The sequence below is a fragment of the Oryzias latipes genome, chromosome 22 (genome assembly GCF_053564925.1).
Source record: "Oryzias latipes strain Hd-rR chromosome 22, Olatipes_Hd-rR_3.1".
NCBI classification, from domain to species: domain Eukaryota; kingdom Metazoa; phylum Chordata; class Actinopteri; order Beloniformes; family Adrianichthyidae; genus Oryzias; species Oryzias latipes.
Genome location: NC_136258.1, coordinates 27,391,389 through 27,412,259, shown reverse-complemented (window position 1 = coordinate 27,412,259; position 20,871 = coordinate 27,391,389). Strand labels below are relative to the sequence as shown.

At 42.3% G+C, this 20,871-nt stretch overlaps 1 protein-coding gene across 1 annotated transcript; it reads left to right on the top strand.

Moving 5' to 3' along the window:
- The first annotated feature begins 386 nt into the window (after positions 1 to 386).
- setd3 (SET domain containing 3, actin histidine methyltransferase) lies at positions 387 to 15,891 on the top strand. Its single transcript, XM_023951916.2, has 13 exons — positions 387 to 544; positions 2,180 to 2,303; positions 2,408 to 2,500; positions 2,581 to 2,729; positions 2,878 to 2,950; positions 3,480 to 3,736; positions 9,946 to 10,004; positions 10,252 to 10,366; positions 10,689 to 10,763; positions 10,958 to 11,124; positions 12,629 to 12,714; positions 13,505 to 13,665; positions 13,760 to 15,891. Exons 2-13 carry the CDS (start codon positions 2,201 to 2,203, stop codon positions 14,240 to 14,242), a joined length of 1,821 nt encoding a protein of 606 aa, XP_023807684.1. The 5' UTR covers positions 387 to 544; positions 2,180 to 2,200; the 3' UTR covers positions 14,243 to 15,891.
- The last annotated feature ends 4,980 nt before the right edge of the window (positions 15,892 to 20,871 follow it).

Sequence of the window (20,871 nt, the reverse complement as noted above, 5' to 3'; positions counted from 1 at the left end):
ACTACTTTGTCGTAGTTATACGTTTTATTATCTTTTTTAGTTGGCAGATTTCTGTAGGATTGGTGACTCAACCAATCACTGCAACCTAAACCATTTATGGGCGATTTTCTAAAAGTTAGTATCCAATAGGGACTTGCGATGGGCAGGACCTTGTTGGAAGGCGTGCTGCACTCGTGGACCTCGGATTTAAATTATTTAACTTCAAATCCTCTGTCGAGTTTCGATTTAAATAAATAACAAATAATAGTTAACGCCCAAAAATGTATACTATTTAAGATAATTGTTAAAACCCCTTAAGAGATCACAATGCGTCACTTTTGAAACAGCTTTAATTATGGTTCACCACTGCGTTCAGTAATTTCCGAGGTCAAGTAACGCATCATTCTAAAATTTGCTTTTTTCGTCTGCGTGATGTCTAACAACCAATCGGAACGCAAGACGCCCACTTTTGTTTGTGGGCGTTACTCCTGTCTCGACCAATCAGTGGCCCGCTTTGACCAACGTTGGTGTAAGCGGAGGAGAGGAGCTGCTGCTGCTTCCGAAGGTACCAGCTGCTAACTGCTCGATTTCGTTGAAAGTGTCGACATGTCTGTGGTTGTTTCTGCGGGGAAATGTGGTCGGTGGGACGCGGAGGCTGTTCGGGCGCCTTGCCCGCTTAGCCCGCCGAGTAAAACAGCTCTGAAACCGGTGTTAACCACTTGACAGCTTGCTAGCTAGCTAGCTGCTCGCGCACGAAAGCCAAGCAGATGAATGAGCGCTGTGTCTGTTTTCGTCCCAATTATGGCGCTCCACGAATTGGCCCGTTGCCTCTGTTTGGTCCTAAATATTGCAATAGGACAGGTTCTTTGAATAAATGAAGCGGCGGATCTGTGTGAGGTGATAATTGTGGACAGAAAGCACGCTGCTAACGGTACTGTTTAACTCGAGTCTTTCTTCCTGCTACTTTCTTGCTGTGTTGTGTTTGCGTTCGACTTGCCTACTTTTTGACCGTTTGTCTCAGTTTAAATGGTCAAATGAAAGTGGATCACTAAGTACTTACTTTAACAAAGGCAGACTAATTTCACGTCTAGTGTCAGCGCATGCCATTGGTATGGATCAATTTTGGACAATATTAATATTAGTAATAATATTTAGGACCTAAATCAGCACGTTTCACCCAAATGCACAGTTTCCCTGTTTCTACCCAGCTCAATAATGTGAGAAATTCACAACAAAAACACCTTTACAATAGATTCGGGTCTACATCAGTTAATGGAAGTCATTGAAAGGATAAATGATGCAACATGTGGCCAGATTCAGTTTTTATGCAGCTTATTTAAAGTGCTGCAACTGCACTAACTTTAGGACAGATTTCCAACAAAAATCCAACATGTAATGAAAATTGTTGCAATATTGCGAGGCATTCTAATGTCACTTAAAGAAAAAAAATTTGAGATCTTCTGCTTTTTAATTTTAGATTTTCTTAACTGTATTTAGTTTTTTTTTTGGGTGTTGCAAAGATCTTTTTTTGATATTTTGCAATTTTATTTTGTAACTTCTGCTGACCAGATTCCTACCCACCATTCCTCCTCTATTTATATTGCATATGTATGTATATGTATATATATATATATATATATATATATATATATATATATATGTATGTATGTATATATATATAAACAAACCCTGACATAACCTTTTGGAGCTGTTAGCTTTAAAGCTTTAAAATAAAAGTGATGAGATACAAAGAATGTGTTTATTCTACACAGATTTGAACTGTTGGAAAACTCAAATACATTAAACAAAAAGCTTTTCGAGCAGTTTTTTGGAAAGATTTTCTCCTGATGGTTATCAGTTCCACCTACATTAAACATTTTAAATGAGTTTATTAAGATTTAACTCTAAAAAATAGACAGTCCTTGAATTAATATACATTTATTGCAGATCGAAGCCGAAAAATAAAAGTTTCTGAAGAGCAGGAATAATTATGTGCTCTGGTCAAACCCTCCGACTAAAGATGGTGGTGTTTTATCCTTATTACGTGACACAAATGAAGCGTCTTCAGCTCTTGGGTGGAGCACACGTTATTGATTAAGATGCTTTCCGGCATCATTTCAGCCTCCTAGACATCTCTGTTCTGCGTGTCGTCTTTGATTCATGACAGGTTTATCATGTTATTTCCTGTGTTTTCTCTCAGTCTATTTGTCCATCCAGCACCATGGGAAAAAAGAGTCGAGTGAAGACTCAGAAGTCGGGTTCGGGGGCCACCACCACGGCCTCCCCCAAAGAGATGATGAACCTCATCTCTGAGCTGCTGCAAAGTATGTTTGTCATCGTTCTCACTTTCCTCTGTCAGGCTGTTTTTTACCCACTTGATCTTGTTTGAGTGTTTTCCAATATGTTGATGAGCGTCACCTCTTCCCAGAATGCAGCAGTCCTGCGCCCTCCTCTGGTAAAGAGTGGGAAGAATATATCCAAATCCGAAGCTTGGTCGAGAAGATCAGAAAGAAACAGAAAGGTGTGTCCGTGTGCATCCTCATTTTCTCTCCGTTTTCAGGTCCCAGTGAATAAAAACCTTTGTTTTGTCTCTGGTTCCAGGTTTATCCACAGTTTTTGAGGGCAGCAGGGAGGACAGCTTCGCTGATCTGATGTCTTGGGCTCAGGAGAACGGGGCGTCCTGTGACGGGTTTACCATCACCAACTTTGGGACTGAGGGCTATGGCCTTCGGACCACCAGAGACATCAAGGTGCAGCTTCTTTTGGGATTTGCTGTTGGAGCTGCAGACAAATTTTAACCAGCAAAACACCACAAATTTTGCTTTTTAAATTGTTTTTTTTTTCTGTCTGTTGGCAGCAAAGTTTATCAATAATATTAATCATCATATTATTGTGTAGGCAGAGGAACTGTTCCTGTGGGTTCCCAGGAAGATGTTAATGACGGTGGAATCGGCCCAGAACTCTGTGCTTGGTAAGAACCTGAGAAGCAAAAACATTTTGTTCCACATAAATGTTATTTTAAATGGTGTTCACAGGGTTAGCTGGCAGGCTGTCAAAAGTATAGACATAATTTTAGTCTTTGGAAACAAACTGCTGCAGGCAGAGTGTGTATAAAGACTAGAGTGCTCTTTTTCTGAAACTTCTTTCTTATTTTTGAATCCTTTTTTTTTTGGGCTTCGTCCTGCAGAGTTTCAGCTGTTTGCAGGGTCTTTGCTTGCTGCTCGTCCTCCTGTCTTTAGATTGAGCAAAAAACCTTATGCACACCTGTAAAACAAATTAAAAAAATGCATGTAACAGTTTAAAATATTCTATTTAATTTAAAAATCAGGTTGAATGATTTAACAAAATTATTTTTGGGGGGGAAATAATAACCTTTTTTCTCACTCTACACTGAAAAAATAAATCAAAATATCCACTAAAATGTGTCTTCTTTTTTTAAATGTTTTTTTTATCTTACTGTCTAAGTAGATGATGATTCACCTGCATCCTCTGTGACTTAGGTCCCATATACAGCCAGGACCGGATCCTGCAGGCTATGGGCAACGTGACTCTAGCGCTACACCTGTTGTGTGAGCGTGGCGACCCGGCCTCCTTCTGGTCGCCGTACATCCGCAGTCTTCCTCAAGAGTACGACACGCCGCTGTACTACCAGCAGGAGGACGTCCAGCTGCTGCTCGGCACCCAAGCCGTGCAGGACGTCCTGAACCAGTACAAGAACACGGCACGCCAGTACGCTTACTTCTACAAACTGGTGCAGGTACGCGCGCAAAAAGAAGCACAGAGTGCACGTGTGTTGCTCCTGCATGTAGATCCGGTTAAAATGTCACTAGTTTGTGATTGAAGAGGCAGCAGACGCACCAGCACACACACACTCTTTAAAGCAGTTGCTAAAAATCATGTAGTAAATGAGTCACGTTGGCTTCCCGTTTACCCGATCACATGTCCGAGTCCTCAGGCAAGACACTGAGCCTCAGTTGTTCCTGCGCCCCCCTCGCCTGTGTGAGTGTGTGTGTGTGTGTGTTTGTGTGCCTGAATGAATAGACGATGAGCAGTTTAGAGGAACCAGCAGGTGTGAAAGGACATTCACTGTTATCTTTCAGCCGCCCACTTTAAAGGGTTTCAAGTCTAAGAGGAAATCCAGCTAAATCACCAAAAGGGTGAGATGATGGAATAAATCAACAGGGATTCATTTAAATCCATTCATTAAACTAAGTTTCCATATAAAACTCTGTTATTTGAGATGTAAATATAAAAAATGATTTACTCCCTTTTTCTGCAGTCTTTATCAAATTGTTTTTGGGGGTGGGGTTTAAATAACTTCACCTTTTGCCCTCTGGCTGTTTTGTGTGTTTTTTCCCCCCCCAGTGGTATCGTGTTCTGTGTCCTGATTGGCTGTTGACCTTGTCTGTCAATCTCACCCGTGTCGTTTCTGCTGTAGTTTGATTCAGTTTGACACGTTCACTTTAATCTTTGGTTTCATTCAAAATACTGGACTTATTTTTCTGAACTTTGGGAGTTTAAACAAAAAGGGGAAAACGTGTGAAAATGTTTATTTCTGTGTTGTGAGGATTTTTACAGCCTCTAAACGTCTGTAATCCTACTTGGTGGTTTCTCCTATCGCTGGTTATTTAACCCATAAAGCTTTTTTTTCCCCCTTAAATAATAAAATGTGTATTTTACTACTAACCAAGTGGAGCACCGATTCTATTTCTGGTATGTTTCTGTTACACTGTCGTCACCATGAGTTCAGATGGGTGAATCCTGAAATATTCACATTTTTTGGTAATTTTGGACGATGGTCAGAAAACTGGACTCTGTCAGAAGTCCACCTCTTCATTCACTCATCAACAAACTGTTTTTAATTTTATGTTTTTCATCACTTTGTTTTTATTTTCTCATATCAACTTGTAATTTTTCATTTCTGTGAAAGAAGGGATGTGAGATCTTTGATTCCCTCTCTGTAAAATCCCTCTTTCTTCACTAGAGGGGAGTGTTGCTTTGTGGACAGTTTGGATCCTAACAGACCTGCAGGAGCTTTAGTGCTATGATGGCAACATCATGATTACATAAGGTTCCTATATGTTAAAGCTCATATTTGAAAAGGATGGGTTAGAAAACGAGAAAAGAATCTTTCCCAAGAACTGAACAGAAGGTGACAAGCTGTTGAAGCAGAAATACATTTCTTTCTGTCGGAGAAGAGCTAAACTCGTTTTATTGAAGCCGTCATTCAGCTTTAGTCAGAGTTGAGATGATTTGTGGGGGAAAAAATGAACATTTTTGTCATAGTGATTACCCAAATCTGTGCTGATTCTGAGTAAAGGTCGGGTCTTTTCGTCTGACTTGTGGCTTAAAACCAAATGGAAGTGAAGCCAAAGCACTTCCCCTGGTAACCACTGGGTGGCATGTTTTCATTGACTGCTTTGACGATGTCATATTGGTTTGACTAAAAAACCGTCTTCAAATGAGCCCAGTGCAAACAAATGGGTCACATGACCACAGGATTTGCCCATCATTTAGACACACACTGTGGACTTATCCATATTTACTGAATATTGAGCAACTGTGAGCGACTCTGCCTCTATTTTGGCTCTTTGCTAATGTGGCGTCTGCTAACTTCCTGTTTTAGATTGAAGGGAGTGTGTGTGTGTGTGTGTGTGTGGGGGGGGGATTAGGACATGGGAGTAATGGCTTGTCCCTTTTTTATTTTAATTTTTTTTTAAATTGTCGATCAATAAAAAATAAGAAAAGTGATCAAGCCCACTGAAACCTTCATGCTGCAGCTTAAAATGTACTCTCTCTCCAAAAATGGTGGAAGTAGTTGCATGAATAATAAAAAAAAAAAGAGAGGCTCACAAACAGCAGGGCGGTGGATGTGACTGTCAGGTGAGCGGGGGGGGGGGGGGGGGGGGGGGGGGGGATCTGAGGAAGGCTCCTCATTATCAGGAGGAAGTGTTTAGAGGATGTTGTCAGCCGATGCATTCTGGGACTTTTTCTCCAGCATTAAAACTGCCACAGCGTCACTATCAAGGCGCCATGAATAATTAACTGCAGCTCACACACTTTAGAGCCTTCGATGTTGGCGATGCATTCTCTTTGGTGATTGTTTTATCACTCCGTTCTTAGTGCAAAGAAGGTGAGTTTATCTCTGAGGCGCGTAAACAGACAAGTCAACGGCTTTAATAATGCATTGCAGGAGAAACATGAAAACAGCCCTTTAGTTTATCCAGCTCAGGCATGAAAAATTCATCAGAGATTAAACATTAGACACACTTTACTTTTTCTCTCTTTGTTTATCATCAAAGAGTTTGTGGTTTAGAAAATAAACTACGTTGTACTTACGGTAAAAATGAAGGAAATGTACCTTCAGGTAAAAGCAACAGACACTTCAGCTCAACGTTTAGCCGACCATTTATCTGTCTGGTTTCTCACCGCTGCAGATCAGTCAGAGCTCTAAACTTTGGGAATAGGGCAGAATGGATTTGATAAGATTTACACCAACTCTGAGGCAACTTTTTAATGAGCCAGTGCCACTCTGCAGAAACTTCATCCTAGGAAATTACACAGGTTTTTTGATTTAGGCTAAAAACGGCATAATCATAATTAAAAAAAAAACACTGAGGATGCTTTGGAAATGGATCAGAAGCTAATTGCAGTGGGTCTTTGAGGGGCCAAACAAGAGGAACAGATTTTTGTCTCACACAACAATGGTTTGTACTTCGGAATAAGATAACAGTTTGTTTTCCCCTCGACATGATATATATTTAGAAATTTACCGCAAACATTTAATAGTGAATAATGTGTAGCATTTGTTATGAACTCAGATTCAATGTTGACAGACTTTTTCTTTATTGTAACTCTGTCCGAATTGCCTCCCTGTGCTCACTTTTTGGTTTTTTTAAACAGTGACCATGACGTCATCGATTTCATGAAGTGAAAATCTCATTGATATGAGCGTTTTATGACCATCATTTAGGAATCTACTGTGTTCTGAAAATAAAAACATTGATGGTTTATTAAAAAAATACATTTAGAAACATTTTTTGGTCAAAATTGTTCAGACGCAATGCATTGTGGTCCATATTCCCCAAACTAGTGAGCATTAATACACACTGTTTTTTTGCAGAGACTTCTGGGAAATTTTTAGGGGACTTATTTTTGGAATTGTTGATTCGGACAGCACTACAAAATGGCGAACGCACTAAATAGTGCACTATATAGTGAGTAGTGAAGGAATTTGGACACAACCCTGGTCTTTAAATATTCACAGTAATTTTTTAGTAAAACCGTATTTAGATGCATGTCTGTTTTTATGTCAAGAAGTGAAAAGTGTCCCATTCCAAAAAATAAATCATTAGTTTGTCTGCATTTAATTTTATTATAAAGTTTTAAAGAATGCAGGCCAAAGTGTTGGCATTCATGAAGCCCGCATCATCAACCTTCTACCACTGTGCTTAACAGCTGAGGTGAGAAGTTTTCCTGCAAACGTGCTGCTTTACGTTATGAGGAAATGTTTCAGTTTCCCCTGTTTTATTTGGTGTTGGACAATAGTAAGAGCCTTCCTCTGCTTGTCAGTGTTGCATCAAAAGCCCCCCTCCAGCCCCTTTTCAGCTTTTGCTTCTATGATTATTAGCTTTTAATCACCTGCCATAATTTCACTGACGACAAGCCTTACAGTATTCCTCGAATGAGAAGCAGGTATTTATTTCCATACATTTGTGTTCCTGTCAGCCTTGGGCTTGTCTGCAACTGCTCAAAAAGACTGAGCGGGGGGAGGAGGTGGAGGAGCGGTAGAGGAAGGTACATTCAGGTCATTTCAATTCAAAGCCAAAGTGACAAGCTAATTTTCCAGCCCGGTCATCTGAGGAGGAAGAGGAGCTGGAGGAGGTGGAGAGAGTAGCAGGGGACAAATGGTGGGATGGGGAAGAGTACGAGTGTGTCACGGATTGTTGTGTGGAGCAGTGGATGGTCGTCTGATGGCGAGCGCATGGACGTTTCAGTAAACACAATCAGGTGTATTGCGTGTGCTTAAAGAGTCGATTATCTCGGAGTTATTGTTGAGCAAAACATGAGAAAAGAGGTTTTATCTGATAAATGGCACCAAATCAACTTCACACAGCACTCGAACTCGGTCTTCATGTATTTATTATCAATGTCACTCAAAGAAGGACAAGAAACTCAATATTTGAACCCACGTCAGATTAAAACCATCTTCAGTGACCAGCATTTACTGTTAAAAGATCCCGTTTTATTACTATTTGCCCATTAAATACCCTTTTTGTCAGAAAATGCACAAAAATTGCCGTAACAGAAAGAGTTAATCAAGACAATTTCCGGTTGAGAATGCAGAGTACACCAACCAGGAACTATTTTGCCTTCTGTGAAGCAGGGAGGCGGGAGTGTGATTATGTGGGTTTGTTCTGAAGCGAAAGAGCAAACCTGTAGGCACCACAAAGATGAATTTCAATCAATCAAATGTCACAATAAAAGACTAAAAAGGATTAGCGAGGATGAACCAGATTCTAGCGAGGAAGATGTTTTCAGTTGGGTTCATTGACTTCTAGAAGGACTGGACCGAGTGAGTGTGACGTCACCCGCAGAAAATGGTTGACTTTCGGCTCCAACCAAATGAAGTCCATTCAGTCGCCATTTTTCGTGATATGGAAGTCGCCATGTTGGAGCCAGATGTCGTCAATTATCAGTAAATAGCCTGGTTCCACCTTTCTATGGCAAACGTTCTTGCCAATCAGAAGGTGAGCTTGTTGGAAGGCCACACCCCTACCACTTGAAAGTGGGCAACATAAAATCTGACAATCATTTTGGATATTGGACAAGGGGCCAAAAAGGCTCCACCTACTTTTATTGAAGCATCCGATTGGCCAATTTATATCTTCATGACTTGAACTACAGAAAAAATATTGCAAAAAAAATAGAATTATCAAGAAAATGTTTAAAAAGAGCAGGAATTGTTATTCTGACCAATGAAATGATTGAGTAATAGCTATTTATTTCTCTATGGAGTCTTTAAATTTGGCTTCCTGGAGGCTATGACCACTTCCTGTTTGGGTGGAGTCACTCAGTCCAGTTGTCATATACAATCAGTGGTTTGGTTTGATCTTTGTTGAACATAGACGCCAATAAAATAGTTTGGTCAGGACTTGATTTGTCTTTAGTTGAAAACTGAAGTACAGGGAAACTAATGTGGATATCTCCCTATTATAATACAGATCCTGGTAGTTTGCTTCTGCATGTGTTTATGTTTTGTCTTCAGTGTTAAGAGGAGAAACATGAAACATAAAAACATTTGTGCCTTTGTGTGAAATAGTCGGATGTTTTTTTGATTCCCGATTTTTGTCAAATCTGATAAATGTTAAATGAAACCGTACAGTTCTTCTCTGAAAGACTTGGATAAGGATGAGCGGGTCTGTAATCTGAAAGGGATTTCTTATTCATGTTCAGGTGTGGCAGCGAGCACCAAGGTTCCTCCGTTGCAGGGAATGCTGGGAACGCGGAAAATCTCCAACTCTGTTTCCCTACTTTTTTTTTTTTTTAGAAACCTCCAAGCACGTCCCTATTATTTTATCTGCTGAGGTTCTGTTTATAAATGAATGTGGAAGGTGCATAAAGCAGTGAGACACGCACGTGCACGCGCGTGCACGTTTGTGCTCGTGCACACACAGATTTAAGCCCAAATTGATGAGGCAGATTTATGATGGCTGCTGGCCACAACAAATTAAGTTGACAGTGATGTATGTGGGGGGTCGAGTGTCACGCAGCACAAACGGACCACACACACACACACACACACACACAGTGCTGCCCCCCCTGCTCCCAGTCCCTCTTGTTAGGCTTCCCTGTCAGGCGGCCCCCCCTCCAGCATACCTGCATAATGAAATTCCTCACACTGATTTGTGTTTTTCCTGCTCCCTCCTGCTTTCCTCTCGTCCTCCGTCCTCTCTCCATCCCCAGACTCACCCGGCTGCCAGCAAGCTGCCGCTGAAGGACGGCTTCTCATTCGATGACTACAGGTCAGCGTGCTGCACACGTGTTTCTATGAAACTGAACCACTGTCTTCTTTGCTCATCACTTCTGCCTGCTTGAAGTCTGTTCCTCACGCCTCCTTCCTCTGCATGCAGTTCTCTGTTTTTTAGTGTTTTAGGAGTTTTAAAGCTGTAAAAATGCGATGCCTTTAATCTCAGTGTGTCATTTAGGAACCCTGAAGCGCGTCTTCTCTGATGACTTAACTCTGAAACCAATCCTGACCTCCACCCACAGGTGGGCCGTGTCTTCTGTGATGACCCGTCAGAATCAGATCCCCACGGTGGACGGCAGCCGGGTCACTCTGGCCCTCATCCCCCTCTGGGACATGTGCAACCACACCAACGGCCTAGTAAAGTCCCACACTCACACACAGAATGAAGACACCACTCGCCTCGCTTCTCGTCTTTTCTCCATTTGATTCAGGTTTTAGTAACAACAGTAGAAACCTGAAATGTAAAGATCAGAAAGTATACATTTCATCTCCAGATGTTTAACATCTGCTTCCATTCATGAGAGCTGTGAGTCATCCAGATGCAGGTGTGTGTGCTACCTGTGCAGTGTCTTTGGCACCCCCTGGGCGTGCAGGCAGATGAGTTATAGAGATCCAAGAATGATGCAAAGAAAGAAAACTGATAGAAGCTGATTTAGTAAAAGGAGCCGTTTGTCTGCAGATAACCACCGGCTACAACCTGGAGGACGATCGCTGCGAGTGTGTGGCGCTGCAGGACTATAAAAAGAACGAACAGGTGAGGAGACGGAGGTGATCGGGTTGATTCAGTTTGGCTTTTTAAGCATGCTTCATGAAGAAAGTGTTAAATCATTTCATGGAATACCAAAATAAGTGTCTGTGCTCTTCCAAAGAACATTTATTTATCATGTTTGTTTGTGGCACACAGGTCTAAACTCATTTGAAATCCCATTTTTTTCCCCCCCCGCTAAGATCTACATCTTTTACGGCACACGATCCAACGCAGAGTTCGTCATCCACAACGGCTTCTTCTTCCAGGACAACGCCCACGACAGAGTGAAGATCAAGCTGGGCGTCAGTAAAAGCGAACGCCTCTACGCCATGAAGGCCGAGGTTCTGGCTCGAGCCGGCATCCCGGCGTGGGTTCTTTCATTTTGTCTCTGCTATGGCTCTCACACAGCTTACGTGGTGCGCTTTTCTGTTCCAAGCAGTGACATCCCGCAGACGGGCTGCAGCATTTTGGCTTCTTTTGTTTTCATCGCATCAAAGCTTTCAAGACGTGTTTGATCATCAGCCTGATTTAAAGCAGATTTTTCTATCTGGCTGCAGTCTCGTATTGATGAGGGTTTAAATCTCAAGATGGGAATAGTGACTTTTAAACGGACAGATTTACTCGTTTTCAGAAGAAACCGCCTCGCTGTCATCATCAGGCTGATCTTATAACATCTACGCCGCTGAAGACAAAACAACAGCACCTAAGACTTCCTGAGACCATATTGGCTGGAGAAATGGATGCTGGGAAATTTAAATTAAAAGCTAGAAATTATTTTAAAAAGCTAAAAGAAGGGAAAAAAAACAGATTTCGTTTCCATAACTGTCTTCTGGTTTGGCTATAGATCAGAGGAACAATTAAAAGGTTTAGGGTTTTTTTTAAACTGAAGCTCTTTTGCTCAATTAAAAAAAAAAAAGAATTGTGTAAATTGATATAAATAAATGAATACAAGACAAATCTGATTTATATTACACTTGTATCATAAGTTTATTGCTACTTCATGGAGGACAGGTAAGTTTAAAAACTTAATTCTGACTCTAATTATTGTAAATCATCAAATCCATGAGAGGATTCTGTTTTATTACACGTTTCACCAATGTTCAGCTCAAATGACTATTTTAGTATTTTTGATGGTTTTTCAAATCCAAACCAAGTTAATATTCCAATAAAGTGTTTACTCAGTTCAATTCTCATATATAGTCAATAAGCAGAAAATATTCCAGGATCACAGTTTTATATCCCAAAAAATAATGTAAAGCTCAAATGAAGATTTTATTTTATTTTATTTTTAACTAAAAGCTTTTGTAAATTAGATTTTCTCTGCAAATCCATGTTTCCTTGACCAGCTTGTTGTCACTTAACTCTCCTATAAAATCCATTACAAGAACTGTGTGGGATTTACCTCTGAAGACCTGATCTCATATTTGAGCTCATCTCTAGACACGCAGAATTAAGTAAAGTGGTAAAATATGCCAAAAATGGGATTTCCACCTGATCGTAAGAGGTTAAAAAACAATTTTTTTTCTGTTTGCCTTCATAGTGGGTGAAACATAACTGTTTTTTAATTTGCTCTGCATTTGCATTTTGAGGAACAGTAAATGCAGAATAATATGAAGTTCTCCCGACATCTGGGTCCAGATGTCCAGAATCAGATGTTTGGACAAAAAATGTCAAGGATTAGAGCTCAAATCTACCAATTTGTTGAATTATTGATGAAGTTGGTGGTCAATGAAACTTTAACCGAACAGATTCAACCACAGCACTTCTGGAGAAAACTCCGTTTGGACCAAAATGAAACACCTGTGTTCCAGCGGTTTAAAGTTGCTGACATGTTTTTTTGAACTCAGAATGTTGGTCTGTTTTCCCTCCAGGTCCTGCGTTTTTGCGCTGCACTGTAACGACCCCCCCATTTCAGCTCAGCTGCTGGCCTTCCTCAGAGTCTTCTGCATGACCGAGGGTAAGAGTCCCACAGACACATGAGAACCCCCGGCAGCAGGAAGAGCTGCTTCCCTGTGTGCATCACGGAGCTTCCTCCTCCTGAGATGCTGGAAAAGCGAGGTCTGCCCGTTCCTGAGCGGGATAATTGATCCAGGCAGGCCAGCAGATGTGTGGAAGGACTGATCCAATATTCATCAGTATACGCGGATCAAACCCGCCGTCGCACAGGGCCACATCCTCCTCTGTCACAGGATGCTCTTTCAGGACCCCGCCTGTGATATATAATTCACTTTTTGCTGCGTGTTAATTTTTAAAACGGCCCCTCAATGCCTACCAGGCGAGAGCGAGAGGGTATCATCACGTGTGGAAGTGTGTCAACATTTCTTCACAGAAGTGAAACGATGGGAAAGTGGGCTCTCTCAACTGGGGCGCTGCTCCTCTCGTCTTTCATAGTGTGATGTAAGCGAGCTGCGTTCGAGCCCTCCAATCAAGAGAGGCTGACCGGGCGATGTGACAAACGTGTTCACAGAACAGAGTTCACCTCGACTGAGTGTGCGCAGCACTGGACGGGTGTCCAGGACCGTCTCAAGCATCAGGCTCTTTGAATCTTTAAATTTAAATGTCTTTTTTTAAGTACACAATGTTTCTCTAAAGTTCATGAAATTCAGGAAAGATGATGAGGACAATCCCATCATCTTTTCATCTCTGGCGATACAGCTCATGTCCGATGAGCTGACTTTTCCTACGCTCCACGTCTTCATATCTCCCTCAAAGGTCTGAAAGTCGTCTTCCACCTCTCTTCATTTCAGAGGAACTGAAGGACTACCTGCTTGGAGAACGAGCCATCAATAAGATCTTCACCTTGGGAAACAGCGACTTCCCGGTCAGCTGGGAGAACGAGATCAAGCTGTGGACGTTCCTGGAGACCAGAGCTGCTCTGCTCCTCAAAACCTACAAGACCACGTCAGAGGTGGGTCCGCTGGCTCCGCTGAAGGGAGCCAGAGGTGGACCAGGCAGGTTCAGGGACAGAATCTGACCCTCTTGTTTTTTTGTCCTTCCTGCAGGAAGACCGCTCCATCTTGGAGAAACCGGATCTGTCTCTTCACACGCGCTTGGCTGTCCAGCTGCGCCTGGCGGAGAAGCAGATCCTGGAGAACGCGTCAGCCAGCGGACGAGCAAAGCGCCTGCAGTTCCAAGAGAAGCTGAATGAAGGCGCTCCGTTGCCGCAGTTTGAAGAAAGTGACATTGCTTTGCTGGAAAACAATGACCCGGATGCAAAACTTCCCGTTATTCTGCACAAGCTGGAGGAGGTGGAGGAAGGCCAGGGGATCGAGGAAGAGGAGCCCCTCTTAAACGGAGGGAAGGGGGACTATGGGATGGGTACAGGGGCGAATGGAAAAACCGTGCTGGAGAAGACTCCGAAGGTCTTAGGAGATGTCGGTTCAGGTTTGATCGCGAATGGAAGTTCAGAGCAGAAAGGTGTGCAGGAAGCGGAGAACTGCAGTGCCAGTCGAACTGAGGACCGCCCCATAGACGCCAGTGCTTAGACACACCCCACTTCCTGCTGAAGCTCATGCTAATAATTTATTTTTCTGTCTGTTACAAGACTCAGAAATCTAGAAGCAGCATGGTTTTCTTTAGTCGCCTGCAGCTGAACTGTTTTGCTTGGTGATGTTTGGTTTGATGCCCTCAGCCGGGAACAGACGGCCGCCGGCGAACAGAACCGCTTCCAGGAAACAGTTCAGCGCAGAAAGAAGTGAAGTGACTTGGTGAATGTGATTTTTTTTATGAAGCCAAAATCTCTTTGGCCATAAAATGTTGTCTCGTTCGACTCCATTTGCGTTGCAGGTGGTTATGGTTGACAATCATTCTCCCGCCCCCTCCCTCGTGTACCGATTGAAACTAATCTTAAAGGCAGGAACGGATCGATTTTGAAAACTCTGTTTTTTGTGAATGTATCTTTTGGGTGGAGACATCATCCGCGGATCAGACTGAAGCCATATCCAGCTCTTGCTGGACTGGAGAACGACCTGTGTAAGTTTTTCAGACAGAATCTGTTTTGTTTTTTTGTCGGACTGTCTAAAAATAAATCTTTGCAGAAGAAACTTCCTGCAGAAGCAGACCTGATGAAGACTGAGAATGTGCATCAGAATAGTCAATAATCAAGCTTCTCAAACTGGTAAAGTCCTGCTTTCCAGGTTCAGAACTTGAAGATTTCACCATAGTGACAGACTTCAAACAGATATATTTAATAAACAACTTCAAGAAAATTAGAAAAATGAGTTTGTAGATTTAAACTATTCTTTTGCAGAGATTCTCTGACTTGAGCATTTTATCCAAAGAAGTGAGTCTTCATGGACAAAGACGATATCTTGATCGTTTTTGGTAAAAGCCACTAAGTGTAACATCAATTTGAGGAAGTTTAGATCGTCAAGAACGTCTTATTCCTTAGTGATTTGGTTGCAATCGAGCTACAGAGCGGTTCAGATTTTAGTCCTGGAAAACCACAGACCTTAAACCTTAGATCAAACCTTCAAAAAATGCAAAGTTTTTCATCTTGTCGTCGTGTGTTTTCAGATTTTATTTTTTGTCAGATCAGCGTATTACATCATTTTTCTCTCAAATGCAGAAACTAACTTCCAGCTCATTCATCCAAACACATTTTCCTTGGAGAACCTTGGTTTTGTACTAAAGAAGTTTGCACTCGTAAAATGGGAAGTCGTCAGCAGTAGAGGTGTTTGGATGCTCGGCCTTTGCGTCTATTCTTGGAGTTGCACTACAGGACGCACCCCTTCTGTAACGAATGCCAAAACGTTTCGTTTCAGTAAATGTGACGTTTGTTGATTCTAGTTTAATTCAGCTGCGTCTAGAGTAAGGTGTAACAGCATCATGCTCCTCTTAAGGTGGTCCACATCAGTTTCTAGGATGGATCTGTCAGACCAATCAGAGAGAAGAATCCTCTCTGCTGGGTCCTTCCACAACTCTTCTACATTATGTTCTTATGCACATCTGTGGCTTACAATCTGTCAGGCGACGTCCTGCTTGCTGATTTTCCAGAGGTTTTTGTGTGTGGAATGTCTCTTTAGGAGTGTATTATAGACCTGATCAGTTATTTTCCATATTAGTGGATTGTTTTCCAGCTGAACACGACTTTCTGTCTCCCAGTTCCCCTGACAGATTAAAGCTTCATCCACTGCTCGTCTCTCCTGTGCCGTGTTTTCCCTAACCCTTTTGTTGGTGTTTGGAGGCCTCTCCTGCTCCAAAGGTCACGCTCCATCCATTGTTCCTCGGCTTTAGAGGAGGGAGTAGTTTTCTCTGCCTTTTTGCCCCCCTGGCCCTATCACTTCTTTATAAAAGAAACATTATCCTGAATCATTTAATTCAGAGCAATTAAAGTTTGAAGTGCAGTATTCATTATTCATGGCAGCCCAAGATAAAAGCCCTTTAATCCGTGAATATATTATTATAATGCGCAGTGGGATGGGCAGCAGAGAGCGGGGCATGTCCACTATTGTTAGCTCCTGCTGTGTCAGAGCAGGCTGGGGACCAGCATTCCTGATGAATCGTAAAGTTAAATTCATGCCGGAATGATGCCTACAGGCTTGGTCAGACTAGGACACCCCTGGAGTAATGTTGGGTTCCTAAGATGAGGAGAGAACAAAATGCAACGGCCAAGTGTCTTCCATGAACTGAGGCTGGATCAGTCCTGGGCAAACCAGGAAAGCTGTAAGAACCTAGAAAAGTAATGAGATAGATATCTGTAAACTGCTACAAAACTGACCTGATGTTCCAGCAGTCGTGTTGGACTCATGCCTGCAGTGCAGGAACATGAAAACGTGTTCAGGCTGTACCCTGCCTTTGCTGCAAGTTACATGCACACTGTGCACGTTGAGGAATGTGCTGAACACGCTAGCCTCTGGTGTTCATACTGGACTGTCACTACCTGATACTAGTACATGTGCCTACAGTTGGAAGAGCCTAGGTGAGAAATGTTGAAGCGGTACAACTTGGTGTCAAACAATTCCAGTCTGGCACAAAACGTAACTCTTAATTTCTCCGTCATGATCAATTTTCAAACGGCTGGCACTTTTGCAAATTACAACGGGCACAATCCATCCGTCAGTACCAAATCCCAGTCCCTGAGAGGTCAAAGTTTAAACCTGCCCAACTTTGATTGGCCACCACGCATTTTGTTTGTAGAGCTCCAAAAACGGTTGTAGAAAGGTGTGAACATGAGAGCAAGAAAGCGGAAGCGTACACATGTACACACATGTTTACGTTCGCAGGAAGTGGTTGCTGGAACGTGCGATGCCGTGCTGGGTGTGAACGCGGCGTTATTGCAGCTGGGAGATGCTCCTGTGTGGGAACTTGCTGACACTTTTCAAAAGATTGGAATGTCATGGAAAAGTGTATTTATTTCTATGATTTTATTCAAATATTTTAATTCTCATATAATATATAGATTCGGGGCTTACGACGGACGGACGGATGAACTGTAGTGGTCTAATGGAGGAGTGCCGGTTCAAATCCACTGTCTGGTCATACCAAAGGCTCCCTGCGTGACACTTAACATTGACGGGATGGATTGAATGAGTTCAACCAACAAATGATTCCCTGTTTTCTTCAACTTTTAGCTGTTCTTCAGCTGAAGCATCACGTCATGTGACTGAGATTAACTGCTGCAGACCCAGATTTCCTTTTGGATGGTCATTTGACGGTTTCGTCGTCACCTGAATCCAGCGTAACCGTACGCCGTTCTCATGACGCCGACCATTTTCTGACTAGAATGATCAAAACAAAACTCAAATCTGGAACATGAACGACTTCAGATCTTACCTCTGCAGGCAGCCCCTAATGGAAGCATCCATTCATTATTGAAGAGATGAGTGTGTGGGAAAGGGGTGGAGGAGAAGCTGGCCTGGCCTAAGAGGTAGAAGAGATATTTTTTTTTTAAAAATGAGGACATAAAGGAGAGTGAAAGACAAATGTGTCACGTTGGAGTGATGAGAGTGTGAGAGATTGTTTTAAGAAGAAGGGAAGTGAGGGTGCTGGTTCACACCTACAGTTCTGCTGTCCTTTTAATGGGTTGATTTTGGATTTAGATAGAGTTGTAGAATCACATTTATTGTCAAATGCACCGCTTACGCTGACATGCGAAATGATGTTCCAGTACAACCCGAACGAGATCAGAGATGCACACAACGGTTCTGAGTTGACTCAAGCGCAGCCATGTGAGGCGCACTTTGCTTAGCTTGGGTGTAGATGGTTTACGATACAGTCACGAAACCTCACACTCCTCTTGCAAAATCAAACTTTCACCTCAAAACGGTTCAATCTGTGCTAAAAACTGAACTTTGTTGTGAAATGGTGTTGAGTTGAGAGTTGGCCTTTTGACCCGCATCCCTCATGGTCATTCCATAACCGAACACATGGTCAATAACTATGATAAGATAAAGATACTTTATTGATCCCATCTTGGGAAATTGGGTTTTTGCAGCGTCCGCATAATCTGCATAATACGGCCTGGATCTCATCAGAAATCCTTGTCCTCTGTCTGGGTCCAGGTCTTGGTGCGGGTCTGGCTCTGTTATACATCTTTGAAAAGCTGCTCAGTTGTTCCACAGCTGTCCTTATATTCACTATTTTCAAGTGCCTTCAGTTTTGTTCAGTTGTGTGTTGATGGTAACTGCTGTTTTTGGAACCTAGTTGGAGTTTTGCCTCTTTATGCCAAGATGCCACTTTTTGCATCTTGTGTGTTGTGAATGCCAACTGTGTTTTAAAAAGCGAGAATGTGTCACGTGTTCCGCAAAAGGTAGATTGGAGTTTTGCAAATTGTGTGTTGACTTCAAATTGTGTTTTAGGTTTAGACATAAGAGTGATGTTTTTGAGAAAAAGACTTAAAGTAATTGACTGGTTTGGAGAATGGTACTTAGTGTTTTAGCAATTGGGAAAAACTGTAAAATTCTGGATCGTGTTTTCATGAATCACTCTGTTGTAGGTTTGCTGATGTCTTCAGAGTTTTCCTCTGTTATTAAAGATTTGGTTAAACTGGCGCAGAGATGCTCACATCCCAAAACGGACGACGGAGGACTCCATGCTCCACCCGATAACCGCAAGGAATTTAAACAGGCCCACATCATTTGCTCTCCACCGCCGTGTTTGGCAGCTTGGTACATTCCAATCGGACCTCTCAGATTTTGTTCCTAAAGTCTTTTTGTTTGTCAGATGAGATCTTAGTAATCTACGGTAATTATGTTCCTGGTCACTCTGGCTTCTACCACAGTCCAAAACTATAATGCTCAGGTTAATTGGTGGCTCTAAAATGGCCGTAAGTGTGAATGTGAGAGCGTTTGGTTGTGTGGCCTACCTTCACCCAACAATAGCTGGGACAGGCTCCAGCAACCCCATGACCACAAAAGGCATTCTGCAGGTTCAGACGATGAATGGATGGATTTTTATCCCCGTGTCCTTTTTCACAAATAAAAGTCGTTTCTCTCCAGGCTCCCAAAAATAAAACGTGATCAGTCTTCATGTGTTTTTGATGTCATGGACTTGGACATTTCTTGCTGAGGTCTTAATGTTGGACTAAACTTGGAGTAACAACTTAAATGTTCTCTTCTGTGTTTTCTTCTTGCTTGGAGCCTCCGTTTACTTCAGAGGTTTAATTGTTCCAAAATGAAGGATTAGAAGTAGTGACCTACATGGCTTGTCTTCTCTCATCTCCTTGCGTCGTTTCGTCTTTGTCCTCTTCTGATTGACCTAGAAATATTGAAGATATCTTTCTTTTTTTCCCCCTTTTTATCCTTTCTTTTTTTTTCTTCTTTCCCCTCAGGCAGAGGGAGCATCATTCTCTATTCTCCAGGTCAGAGAGGGAACAATTAAGTGTGGGGGGCGCTCGGAGTCGCTGACAGGTGATGAATGGCCAGGCTGGCTGCAAGTGACAATATGCAGACAAGCCAGATCATTTGCAAATGGATGTGGGGAGATGGAGGGTGTGTGGGGTGGGGTGGGGTGGTGGATGGAGGCGAGTGAAGTCAGGGGCAGGAAGAAAGCTGAATGTGTGTGTGTGGATGGGGGGGTTTTAACCCTTCCTGGATCATTTTTTTTTAGCAAAAAAGAGGAGGTGGAGGTGGAAGCACCTGCCCAGCAGAGAGCCTCATTTGTTAGAGCTGATGGAAGCCTGCAGAAAACACACAGCCGGGGGGAATACACTCCGGGTAACATCGACGCACCACTGTGTTGACCATTACCCACAATCCATTCTGGCACGCTCCAAAATAGGAAACAAGAAAAATAACCACAGGACTTGGAAATGTCATTTAGTTTTATGCTTCAGATAAAAACGGTTGGAGTTTTATGTCACTGTGTTCACTCTGAGATAGGATTCTTATCAGTCGTGTTTTTTTTTGTAAGTAGTTATGATGAGCTGTTGGAACCCGTGGCCTGAGTGCATTGTGACAACCATCATCAATCCTCTTGGTTCAATCAGAAGGGCTGCAAACTCTGCTTTGTTAAAACATCACAAATGATTTTGATTTTAGGGTCTAAATAAATTCTATCAGGACTCCACACAGTTTCAAGGCTGTTGGGCTGCTTGTACTCGTTTAAGAGTTTGTTAGAGCAGCCTTGCAATAATAGAAAACAGTTTAACCAACTTTGGAGTCTTTAATGTTGGTGGCAACTAAAAAAGTAATTTATGACTCATCTTCAAAATGTTCAGAAATCTCTATGATTGAAAAATGCTTCCAAATTTGGGACCAGTTTCTTCCAAAGAGGACGGAACAAATGAGCTGTTTGAAGGAAAGGACGAGTTGGGTCATATATGGTGAGATTTGGGACAAAAAAACAAAACAAAACTCCTTCCATTAGTGATGGTGCTGAGGATAAAAACATGTCCGGATCTTCCAGCAGGACAAAGGAGGTGCTACTGAAATAAAGCATTTCAAGGTTCTGGAGTAGTCTAGCCAGTCTCTGAGCCTCAATCCAACATTGAATCTATGGAAGAAGAGTTGCCCAGCAACAACCCCAACAGCTTTAGAGGAGATCTGCATGGAAGAATGGACCAAAAATAGCAGCTACAGTGCTTGCTGAAGACCTACTGGAAACTTTTGACCTCTGTCATGACCAACCTGGGTTACATGACAAATTATTGAGGGTAACTTTTGTTGTTGGTTAA